This window comes from Mastigoproctus giganteus, chromosome 9 (genome assembly GCF_048544385.1).
Source record: "Mastigoproctus giganteus isolate SK-2022 chromosome 9, ASM4854438v1, whole genome shotgun sequence".
Lineage (NCBI taxonomy): Eukaryota > Metazoa > Arthropoda > Arachnida > Uropygi > Thelyphonidae > Mastigoproctus > Mastigoproctus giganteus.
In genome coordinates, this window is record NC_143583.1 from 162,785,287 (window position 1) to 162,797,993 (window position 12,707).

Here is a 12,707-nt window from a genome sequence, read left to right on the forward strand (position 1 = left end):
AACCTACCTTGCCGTATACACGAGGGCTGCTAGTAGCGACTGTCTTCTGCATTGGGATGCCATAGCCAGTATGTGATCTATAGGAGGGTTGTCCGACTTCAAATCACTGAGGAGCACATTACACCGTTGATATACTACTCGCTGATCGCATTATATATGAGCTATTTATTTATTTTTCCAATATACAGATACAAATGTCTGCCCGGAATTGATTAGATTACGAAACAAAAACACACGAAAAAGAGTTGGACACATTATGTTCAAAAACCATTCATTTAAATTTAATATCGTAATATTCAAAACTAAAAGAAGCATTTTATTGAATTTGATTTTGACAAAAAGTTAGATTTCGTCTGAAAATCAAATGAAAAATTGCACGCAATATTTAATAAGCACTTTTCGTAAAGTTTTCGGCAAGGTTCGGTGCCTTTCTTTAAAGAGTAGGAAAGTTAGCAGATATTTTTGGGAAATATCTGCTTAAGATATGAATCTTCCTATCACTAACGTTCAATTGGCTAAAATACATTTTTCTCATCATGCCATTATTGAAATTTCGATGAAGTCAGCAAAAAATGTCTATGCACGGAATTAAAGTGACAATGAGAATTTTTTTTAAGTGGCTGTTTCTAATTTAAAACCAAATGAAAAATTTAAATCCAAAAATATTTTATTAACAGTATTTCCATATCCATAAATATAACATTTAATTACTACGATATTGATTCATAGCAGTGATTACCTAAACTGAGTACATCCAACACAGACGCTAACAGAAAATAATTTATTTATTAAAGCAACCGTATTTTGTCAGGTGCAAATAGAAAAACACTTTAAATGCTGTCTTTCAGGAATGACGAAAACTAAACATTTCAACAGCGCGTACCTCTTCTAATGGTTCGCGTCGAAGAACACTTGCATGACAATTTTTTGCATAAAAATATTACAGAATCAGTCTCCCAGTTCGTATGGCAGAGGGAAAAAAAGGAACTATATTTTTTCTGTTCTTTACCAATAACGTCGCCTGCTGCAGGATGAAGATGAAAAAGCCAGTTCGCGGAAGTGATCTCAATAACTACACAGAAATTCCCCACTTCCAAAAAAGTACAACTCATAAAAGACTCCTCTACTTGCTAGGTTGAATGTAGTTTCTGTAACTAAAGATATGAAAACTGACTGTGCAAAACCACTCCTGGAAAAAAGGTAGTATAACGCGTCAACTGTGGGGATTTCATATTCGAAGTGAAACAGGTGGGGATCTTCTCGGTGACAAACTATGGAGAGTTCTGCAACGGAAGTTCCTTAGCTGCCTACCTTTCTTAATCACTTTTTTCCCCCCGAGAATAGTAAAGAAAGGCGGAAAATCCAAAACGCACACTTCTAAATAAAGTCGTTCGACCACACTCTTTCTACCGCTCAAATACTGAATTCGCTGTATTTCGATTTCTTTTAACCAAACACAGAAATTGGACTTACTGTTAGGATATGCACTTGAAGTAGCAGTCCAGATGAGTAATGCACGATGAAAAGGAACTTTGCTCACTTAAATAGCCAGCACTTGCTACATTGCATTGAATCACTAATATGGCAGCCTAACTTGTATAAAGCCTTAAAAAAATATAAAAATTCCCTACAAACCTCGAAATCTTATGACTAGTGTGGTCCACAGATATAGTCCTATGAGAAATTGGGTCACACAGCGAAAGGTTTACCGTTATCCACTTCCCTTAATAGACTCTCCCCTCCTTCCTCCAGTTCTTTGGCAAGATCCACCGCTAAGTTCTTGAAGTGCACTGAGTCCATATTTTTTGCCAGGAGATACACAATGAACCAATCTCCGGGTTTCGCTTGGTACACAATAACTTCTAGCGCTCTCTTCCCGGCAATGGGCGCGCGAACCACTAACAAGAAGTAGCGTAGGATGGGGAGCAATATGACGATTGCACGGTAAACGAGGGTAAAGCAAGTCAGACACAGCAAAATGACAAACCAGAACCACAAGAAGACGAAGATCTTTTCATTGAGGATGTTTAGGGGAAGAATGCAGAGAGCATCGTGACGCTGGACATCTCCTGAAGAACCGAACTTGTGAAAGGTGCATTTCGTCATACGAGGAAATACCTGCACCATAGGATCGGTGCGATAATATTGATCCCAACCAGTAAACTGGAAGACACGAACTCCAAATGTAGTGAACTCTCCCCCCAAGAAAGAATCCATTAGCAGCATTTGGCCTACGATATTCACCAATGCTAAAATTTCACACGACAGATAACACACTGCATATTTGGTGTGGTGATGCCAGTTGCTTTTCAAATAGTCAACCAACAGTGTCCTATGCTCCTTTGTCTTGGAAGGATCTACTATAGGCAACTGAAAGTCGAGAAGGATATCTTTTAGACGTCCACCTTCTAGAATTTTCCATAACCACCGTGGTAGATAAAACATGATGGCCTGTAGGAAAAGAACAAAGCAGACCCACTGATAGTAGGCATGATACACTTTCCTTTGGGGACTGTTAGAACGATCGATTCCTGGATGAGGGACTTCCACCCCCACTGTCTTATTCCAAGCTTCCGGAAGTGTAAACGTTGCATGAACCCAGCAGTAGGTATCTAAAAGGTTGTGAGGTATGTCGTCATTCTGGATACAATCGATAGGATCTCCAAAATATTGACGACAGGTTACAAGAAGGCTAGCAGAAAACAAAAACAACACTGTCCACTTATAATGAAGTCGGAAGATCAGTCCTTCTGAACACGTGGGTCGATATTTGGCTAGAGCAGTCAGCGAAGCAAACAGGCCGAACATTGTGACCTACGGCCGTCAGGCACACGCGCACGTGGAGAGTAGACAAGTTATCACTCAACGGCTGAGACAGTGGACTGTGCAGATCTCGTGCTACATGACGCCCCTGTAACACAGTGGTTCACTCCTCATGGCTCAAACAAGCACCACTATTGGCGGGACAGCCTATTTCGATATTCATGCGCGGGGCCGTAAACGTCATGACGTCAGCGACATTTATGTGAGGAGAGAGATGGGTCATTTCCGTGGGGGGAAATAAATAAAGGGGGTGGATGGTGAAACAAGAACATTGCGCGTGACCTCCAAGGGGTCAGCGTTGACACAGGAAAGCGTGATGCGTGAAAAACGCGCTTTATCTTTGAGATATATATATATTGGTAAATAAATTAGCACTTCAACTATCTCACCCTCTTTGCGATGGCGCAACCAACATTCTTAGACATTTCGTAGAATTAATGTGGTCAGAGTAACATTGAATAAAGGTTGCGAAATATACCAGTTTTAATGTACTTGATGTAAAAACTCTTGTTTCACATTAGGAATAGGAGAATTTCTAAGTCGAACACTGCCATTCGTGATGAAAATTTGTTATGCGAGTCTCAGACTGCGATTTTAACGCAGTTTCAAGTACGTGTACAGTATTGTGAAGCGAGTAGCATGCACAACTCAGAAAGAAAGTTTGGGCTTGTATTGATTCAATGGTGATCCGGTACAGGCTGACATTTCAGTGATTTAAGATTTTTTTCCCCTTCTGTTTTTTTTTTGGGGGGGGGATTTCATATTAGTGTCAAACTTCTTCAGGCTTCTGTGAAATTACAATACTTTGATGTTGTTTAGTCCCCCCCCCCAACTTCTAATTAACTGGTAAGTTAAGCGCTCATTAAATAATGACCTGTCCTTGAGCACAAATTTGATATTAAAATTATTTAAAATAATCGTAGTAATTCGCTGCCGAATGGTTTACGCAGCTGTCTCTTATTTTTAGAGGAATACTGCGCACCAAGACGGACAGCACCCGCTTTATTTAAGGGGTCGGGAGAAGAGTACAGTAAAACTTATAAGCGTACTCAGTCCTGCCACATTTTATTAATAATTTATTTTATTTTATTCCTTTATTAAACATTTAAAATTTTTCTTGTGAACTAAAACGAGGAACTCGGTATGGTGAACAAACGTTTCAATCATCAGTGAACCTCAAGTCTTCCATCATTGCCATTTGCCAAGAAAATGTACGAACGTGGTTTGGTCATACGATCAGTTCGCATTTATTTATTTTATTTTGCCTTGCTTCTGAGGACAGGCAGAATTTGTCTTCCCTGTTACAATTTGCAACTTCAGTTAAAACGCACACAAAGTTACTTTGTACAAAAAAATAAAATAAAACTGTGCAGTGTCATTTAATTTGCGCAATCACGCAACACCACAGTGTGTGTTGTTTAACCAAAAGGGCGTATTGCAGCAAATATTATCTGCCAACTCATGTCATGGTTGTAAATAGTTAATATTCTATTTAAAATTTGTAGACCAAAGGTGAATGAGATGCTGATCGCGAAGCCTCAGATTATCGCAGTGAATAAAATTTCTCTTGCATGTACTTACGGTGACCTTCCTCATAAAAACCGAACAGCTAATGAAAATATAATTAAATTCATTGCGCAACTTTTATCAATTTTTTTTTTTTTTTTTTTTTTTTCTCATTGCATACAGTTAGTTCTACAGATTCAGTGCAGAATTTATGTCCATCTATCGATATAAATTGGAATTGCATTTAAGTCGTTGAATCTTTATCATTCTAGTTGGGTGGAAATAATAAAGGTTAAGTTGGAAATGTATTGTATGCGCATAGGGGCGCATCCGGAAAAAGCCGTAATCGATAATCTCTCCCATTATTGAACCCGCACCTGGCACCACCAAAATGTTTTTGCTAATTACGTTAATGACTTTTGTGCGCGTTACAATTCATAATTTATAATAAATAAAGCAGAAGAAAAATTAGCACAAAAACAACAACTTTTGTTTGTTGCTTTTGTGTAGTTTTAAGCCAAATATAAAATTTTATGAAATTCACCACTGTGAATCCTGTTATTACATGCGAACGGACGGACAAAGAAATAATAATTACCGGATTTATTGGTTTTGTTAATTCTTATTTTAATGAAATTTAGAATTGCTCTACATATTAACTGTCTTTAACTTTCTAACAGAGTTAAATATAAAATTTCATGAAAATGCCTCCACTGGGAGTCGGGTTATTACAAAATAATAATTTCCCGATTTCTGTAGGTCCGATTTTTAATGAAATGTGGGATGGCTCTACAGATCCTTTGAACAGAGCCAAAAATGAAATTTTATGAAAAGCCTGTCACTAGAAGTGAAGTTTTTTTCATACGGAAGGACATGGTAGAGACAGTAGCTGCTTTATGCATATATGCTAACGCGCCTAAAAACAGTTTAATGTTTATAAAATTAAATTTAATACGCTAATTTAACGACACAGTTAAGTCTAGGAAAAAAGCCTCAAGCTGTGAAAGTTATGTAAAGCATTATATAAGGCCGCCGTAGCCTAGTGGTCAGGCGCGCGGGTGCATAAGTACACGTGCCATGAGTGACCGGGGTTCAAGCCCGTGACTGCTGAATATGGTGCTGTTTCTTGTATTCTGTCTATCTTGTTAACTCCTCTGACTGTTTGGTCGTCCCGGAGTATAAACAGAAAATTTTTTTATTTATATATGTTGTATATAGCCTCTTTCTGTATATTGCTTGGATCAAAGTGGGCTTTCTACTTAGTGCATCGATTTGATGTTGTGCAGGCACTTCGTCACGAGTTTCTTTCAATGCACTGTTCTCTAATGGCGCAATTTATTGTTTTTTATTTAAAGTGTATGCCACTATTCAGATCCGAACTTCGACTCTTTTGAAGTTAATGTGGTTGATCTTACAGCCCAAAACCTCAAATTGTTGTCACTAATAGATTATATTGCTGACGGTGTGTGTATTCATTCACATAACTGACATAATGTTGATTAATTTTATTAGCTTTACTTTACATTGCTTGTTCCATCCCATCGTGCGTCTTTTTTTTTTTTTTTGATTTGGTAGTTGTTGGCGCATCGGCTTCTATGGCCATATTGCACCTCCCAAGGTTTTTGCAGTACTTTGATCCAAGCCCGAGGCGGGAATCGAACCCGCGACCTTGGGTTGCCGGGCAGGTACTTTACCCACTCGGCTAGCCCGGTCGGCCCATCGTGCGTCAACTAGTCGCAAATATTTTCTGTAAGCAGATGGCGACCATCTGTCCGGCCTCCAACATGCTCTGCCAAAAATTGACCACACTCAGTCGCACTTCCCCCTTCCCCCATACTTCTCCTTCAACCCATGCATGGTACTAAGTACCATAGGTTTTGATACCTTTCGTGTTTGGGGTTTTCATAAAAAAAAAACCTTGCGCCTTTTTAACGTTGATCGTATTGACTGAGGTGTTGACCATAAGTTTGTGCGCATTTTTGGCATTGACTTTCTCTAAGAGATTTAAAAAAAATAATAAGACTAATAATAATAAGTGTTGATTAAAACATTCCTGTCTAGTAATCCAGAATTCTATATAGATAGATTGATTTCATATCCAATAAAATAACGCCCAGTATTTCCTAAACATACATTTTGGGTCCATTAGATTGACACAGTCGCATTTCATGCATATTCATACATTAATAACTACTACAGAATATATACACACTTCATACCATAGCATTTTGTGTGTCCACTATTTTCAAGGAAAACAATGGACACACAATGCTATGGCACAATAATTCAGTTATTGTTGCAGATATTCATTACTGGACAGACACCAGATAGATGTCATTAGTTTATCTTCCTTTGCAGTTGATATCATACAGGCATATGCTGGTACATCTGAGCTATTATTTGTTTCCTGCAAGCTCTGTCACTGCGAAATTTCTATGAAGTAACATTTAACTTATATACACTGAGTTAGCCTTTCTTTAGCAACACCTGTCTAATACCTCGTGGGGCAACTTTTGTCTGTAATAAGTCGTATACATCTTGGCATGGGCTACAAGCTGTTGGCAGTGTCCTGTGGTAGGTTACCGATGCGTTGCACTGTGTCCAGTAATGCCCGCACGGGTGGATGGTCGTAGCATCGAATGTCCTTTTCCAGTAGGTCCCAAACATGCTCATTTAGGTTGAGATCGGGTGAGTTGGGCAGTTATGGGAGAATGGACAATTCATTCGTGTTCCTGAAACCAGTTAGCAGCTTCCTGGGCTTTGTGGCATGGTGCGTTGTCTTGTAAAAGGTAGGCGTTCCCATTGAGTAGCTGATTAATGCTGATCATAGGACGCAGGATATGCCATGTAAGCAGATCACCAAACCATACCATCACTGCCTTCAGCTTATTGGACACCAGAAGTGCATCTCATTTTGTTTTCTCCAAATGGGAATACGCCCATCAGCATGATAGAATTAGAAACTCGTCAGACTAGGCGATAGATTTACTCATGTCAATAGTCCAGCAACGTTGGTGCTGACAGGACTATGCAAAGCACAGTTTCTTGTGTCTCGCAGTGAGCATAGGTACCCGTGACGGCCGTCGATTGTTATAGCCTATACGAGCTAATGTCTAGCGCATAGTCCATATGGTTGTCTGTGTGGGTAGCAGTGGTATTGTCACTGTCGTCCTCCTCACACCGGGTGGAAAAGGCCCAGGTTCGAATTCATGACGCGAGGAACTTTTATGGGCTTTTTCACTCCGTGGCTGAGTTAGTCGGTCTCAGGCGTAGGTAGCAAGGTTTTCCCTCTGAAAAACTGGGGGTTTCGTCAGCAAAGAAGACAAATCGACAAGAGAACACGCAATTTTTACAGACACAGTACACATGGGAGTTGAAGTTACTTTCTACTTGACCCTAATATAATAGTTCAGTTTAGTCCATATAGATATTGCTCTTGTTGTTCCTGTGTTTTACTAGGTGATTGATTATCTGGGCCACAGTGCTGCAGCGTTACGAGACTAGACACATGACGCTCACCACGGACGTCGACCTCATGTGTCTGTTATACATGTGATCTTTCGATGGTTGTTCAACTGCCGTTGAGCCAGTCGCGATAAATGAGTGATACCACAGAACGGGAGCACTTAACCATCTTGGCTCTTTCCGAGATATTGGCTCCTGCATATGTTGCCCAGAAATTGATCGCCACGTGTGCTAAATACAAACTTTTATTTCAGCCTTTATCAGCGTCAAGACCACTCCATTGCTAAACAAGGGAAGGAGGGTGTTGCTAATGCAACACCTTTCTGTTGAGGCATGGAATTCCTCAGGCACGAATTCACTTATCTCCTTGGACCATGAATGATGTTTTCAAGAGATAGCATTCGTACCGGAGACAAGGGTTTCTGGCTCCAAGGAGCTCTTTGCCTGATTGTCTACATCGCAGCATATGTTTTGGCTTTCATCTTGGCAAAATGCTGTTTGCACGTTAGAGCCACATCCCATGTAAGACTTAGGTTGGTATAGGAATTAACTGCCGTGCCATTAATGCATATCGTCGCATCATTTTTATTTTTCCGATGTGTGAAAGACATCTGAGGAAAGCCTCAGGGTTAATAGTTAGTCCAGTAGGCTGCAGGTAATCTTCAAGATCTCCGATGTCTTTCGCAGCTTTGTCCCTTACTTCTAGGATATTTCTCGGGTCTTTTGATTCAGTGGACCCTTGCGAAAACTTGGGGTACTTTGCCAAAAATGGTTCCAGCGATGCTGCAAGTAGTAATGGAGATAATACTCCTCTGTTCGTATAGTGGGCGCAGTTGCGGTTGAGATTTTTTTATTTCCAATTTTCTGCGTATTAAAATGGCCATAAGGATGGAGAGTGCTTCCCCTTTAATCCTAAAATAGCTGTTCAAAATATTAACGATATCGATACCCTGTCATAAGCGACCTCGTTATTCAAATCAAAGAACACCGTATCCAACTGAGCCCTATTATCTAGTGTTATGTGAATTCTGGTAAGCATGTCCAGCATATTGATATTGGTTGATCTTTCCTTCATAACTGTGTGTAAGTGAGGGGCAGGGGCGATTAATATGCTCAAAGCAAAGTTGAAGGGTGTATTGCCCTCTCAAAAACTTGAAGAGTACAACTGATTGAAATAGGTCTAAAGTGATTAAATTCTGTAGGATTCTTGATATGCGGGATTGATTTCACTATATATGTGTTCCAAATTTGCAGTATTGTGTCCTCGTTTAGAATTCTTTGGAATGCAGTATAGATGATGTCAACAATGAAGAGACTGCATATCTTTAAAATAAACGCTACTGTTGAAATTTTTATTGATGATTGCCTTCATGTTTTTAGTTTTTACCTATTATTACATGTTCATATTGAGTGAACAAGAAAAGTTTAAATTTATACGATATGTTTTAGACCAGTGGGTGATATCTTCTCTCTCTCTCTCTCTCTCTCTCTCTCTCTCGCGCGCAATATTGGAAAGATGCAGGATATGAATCGTTTAATGAAATGAATGATATTGCATTTAAACGTCAAGCAGCTGTGATACGCAGCCGAAGATACGCACCCTCCCGTTCACTCGAAATAACCGGAAACGGGATTCATCAGAACAGGAAACCCACCTCCAATCACCCAAGGTGCAGTGCCGATGTTCTTTCGCTCAGTTGAGGCGTAGAGTCTTGTGTTGTGGTGTTAGCAATGGAACTCTGGTGGGTCGGTGGCTCCCATAACCTATTGTGACTAATAATCTTGGAGACGTTTCTGGCACTCCCTCGTTGAAGTCGGTGGTGATTTGTGCCACAGTCGCTCCCCAGTTGGCTGAAACAATGCGAGACAGACGTCGACGGCCACGTTCATCCACTACCTTTCTCTTCCCACAGCGCTGTCCACGATGAGATGTTATTCCGGAAATGGCGTATTCCTGATACACCCTTGATACGGGGAGAGTGCAATTTCTGTACTACCACCTCCGCGGTATAGTGACCCATGCATCGGGCACCCGCTATCATCCCTCTTTCAGTCTATTAACTCACGACGTTTATCCATACTGACATCGAATTACCGTCTACGTGAATACAGTGTACCTATATACCTGCCAAGCGGTGGGTTCGTCCGCTAACGAGAGGGGTGACAGCGTCGCATTGCCCAGGAACCAGATATCCCATGAATTCTGTTCTTTCAGTGTAGTATGTTGATTGGTGTTTACCATGAGTGGCATCTCCACACTTTCATGGTAGGTTGTCCGATGTATCCGAACCATCTACAATATAGAAATGAAATTGAAGTAGGGGCGCCATAACACAACAGAGAGTAGAGAGAAATTGACAAGATGTAGTCTGCTTATTCCAGACTTTGCTTCTGTACACACTTTTGAAGAAAGCAATTGCTGCTCTGAGAAATTGCGAATTTCAGGAGTTAAACCACTCGCCTTATAATCAGACCTGCCCACAAGTGATTTACTTTTCAGAAATCTGAAGAAACATGCATTGGCATCGATTTTCAAGTGATGCCATCTCAAGGAAGCTGTGAGTGACTTTTTTCAGAGAGCATAAAGACTACTTTTTTTTTTCTTTTTTTTTTTTCAGGTATTTCCTCCTTGTCTCAAAATGGAGGACATATATTGAACTCGAGGAGAAAATACAGGAAGAGAAAATAGGCTGTTTTGTTAGATAAAAAAGTGCTGCTGCGTGCTTGCACTTGCCCTTAGCACCTGCAGCATGCACTCACACTTTAGATATTTATGAAACATGATAACGGTTCAAGGATAAAGTTTGAGGTAGCATGGGGACAAAACAGAGTAAATTTCTCTTATATGCCAAAACTTAGTCTAATGAATGGCATGTCCTCGTAAGTAGGGCAGTTGGTAGGATCGCCGTCCTCTTCACACTGGGTGGAAAAGATCTAAGTTCGAGTCCTGTCGATGACGGGAGGAATTTTTATAGGCCTTTTTCCTAACGTAGCTGAGTTAGTACGTCTCAGGCGAGGGCAGCTTGGTTTTTTTCTCCCGGCAACTTGGGTTTTTGTCCAGCAAACACAAAATCCATCTCAAAGCACACGCAATTTACAGACAATATACACGGAGCAATATGGCCTTAGTCGCTGATACTCTTAAAACACTATAACATCAACAGTAACAATGGATGGCGTCACCGAAGTTCAGAATAGTGCAGACAAGAACTACAATTTGTGAAAGTCGTTCATTACTAATTACTGTGTACGATTAGGTTGGAATCATTCGCCGTCATGTTGTGCCAACTTTATACACAGAGTAGTCACTTTACTAGGTACACCTACCTAATAGCGAGCGGGTTCCTCTCTCCCTTTCTTTAGTCCTCAGAACAGCCTGGATTCGTAATAGCTTCGACTCAACCAGGTGTCAAAAGCGCGAAACAGAGATGCTAGTCAACGTTGACTCAGTTACTTCCCATATTTGTTTTGCATTGCGGATTTGTACTCAAAGTACTCGTTCCATCTCCCCCCCCCCAGAGGCGCGATTGGTTTGAGTTGATAACTGGGAAAGCCACTTCAATAGGTTGAATTCACTCGTGTTACTGGAATTTACTCTGTTAAATTGTTCTGTTAAATTCTATACTTGGGATATGGTGCATTATTTTCTTGGAAGAACCCATATGCAGATGGATAAACTCCAGCCATGAAGGATGCACCCGGTCGGAAACAATTTCTAGATAAGATCCAGTGTGGCATCTAATCGTCGTTCCACTGGTATCAGGAGGGCCAATATACGCCACAAAAACACTCCCCTACACGTTTTACGACGCAGCCACTGGCTTTGGCGCATTATACCCATAGTTGCCAATAAAATCCAAACGAAACCGCCGCCACCACTACCACCACCAATCTACATTGTTGACCTGGCAGGATGGCCCATGCTTTTCCTCCATATTGTGGCCAATCCATTAGCGTGAAACCACAGGAACCGTAATTAGTCAGACCACTCAAATTTTTTTAATCCTCCACTGTTGCTGTTCCTGAACCCAATGTCACCATAACTTCTTGTATTTGCTGATGAGAATGAAATTTGGTTCAGTTTTCCGACTGCAGCACCCATCTGTGGCAAGGTACGAGTTTTGTATTCTAAAAATTGATGGTCAAAAAAAGGAGAAGGATTTTCCTGTTTGAGGCAAAGTTTCCTCGAATTAATGAGGGCAAGATAAAACAGTGAATTTTTGTGGGTCTTCAAAGCAAACTGCTGGTCCAAAATGAGGAATTCACTAAAAAATTAAATTCTACAGAAATAAGAGCCTGGAAGGCATTCTTAAACGTCTGTCGGCACTTTTTTTAGGCAGTGAGGAATCAAAAAATTAATGTGAAATTGTGGATGAGCTAATTTTAGCGTACAGAGTTGGGATGCAACGTATTGTTAAAGCTTCATTTCCTACATTACAATTCCCATTTCGAATTTTTCCTGAAAACTTGGGAGCGGTCTCCGATAAACACGGCGAAAGGTTTCACCAAGATATTTCACAAATGGAAAACAGATATCAGCAAAAATGGAGTCCAAATATGTTGGCAGACTACAGTTGGAATCACGTACGGAGGACACCAGTAGATGATTATGAAATGCCAAAAACGACAAAATAAGTGCTTTGTCATCAGATATTCTTTATTGTAAATAGAATAAGGTTAATAGACCCATTGTTCAATATTTAAATAGTTCTTGTTTATACTCCGGCACGACCACCAGGTCGGTGGAGTTTACAATAAATCATCGCTACAAATGCTAATCGTATTTAGCAGTCACGGGATCGAACCCCGGTCCACTCAAAAAGCGCGTGCTACCCACTAACGCTCTGCTCGGCTGCGTCAATTCAAACGGTCACTCACTCTAGAAAAAGAGAAGCAACCCCAGATCATGATGT

The 12,707-nt window shown here is 40.5% G+C and overlaps 1 protein-coding gene across 1 annotated transcript; it reads right to left on the reverse strand.

The window, feature by feature from the left end:
• Positions 1 to 649: 649 nt before the first annotated feature.
• LOC150080856 (innexin inx2-like) lies at positions 650 to 2,920 on the reverse strand. The gene has a single exon (XM_090381053.1). It carries the CDS (start codon positions 2,806 to 2,808, stop codon positions 1,690 to 1,692), a length of 1,119 nt encoding a protein of 372 aa, XP_090237179.1. The 5' UTR covers positions 2,809 to 2,920; the 3' UTR covers positions 650 to 1,689.
• Positions 2,921 to 12,707: the final 9,787 nt, after the last annotated feature.

What these genes read in the sequence shown, in the direction of transcription:
- LOC150080856 (XM_090381053.1), bottom strand. Translation starts at nt 2,808, where the DNA reads ATGTTCGGCCTGTTTGCTTCGCTGACTGCTCTAGCCAAATATCGACCC.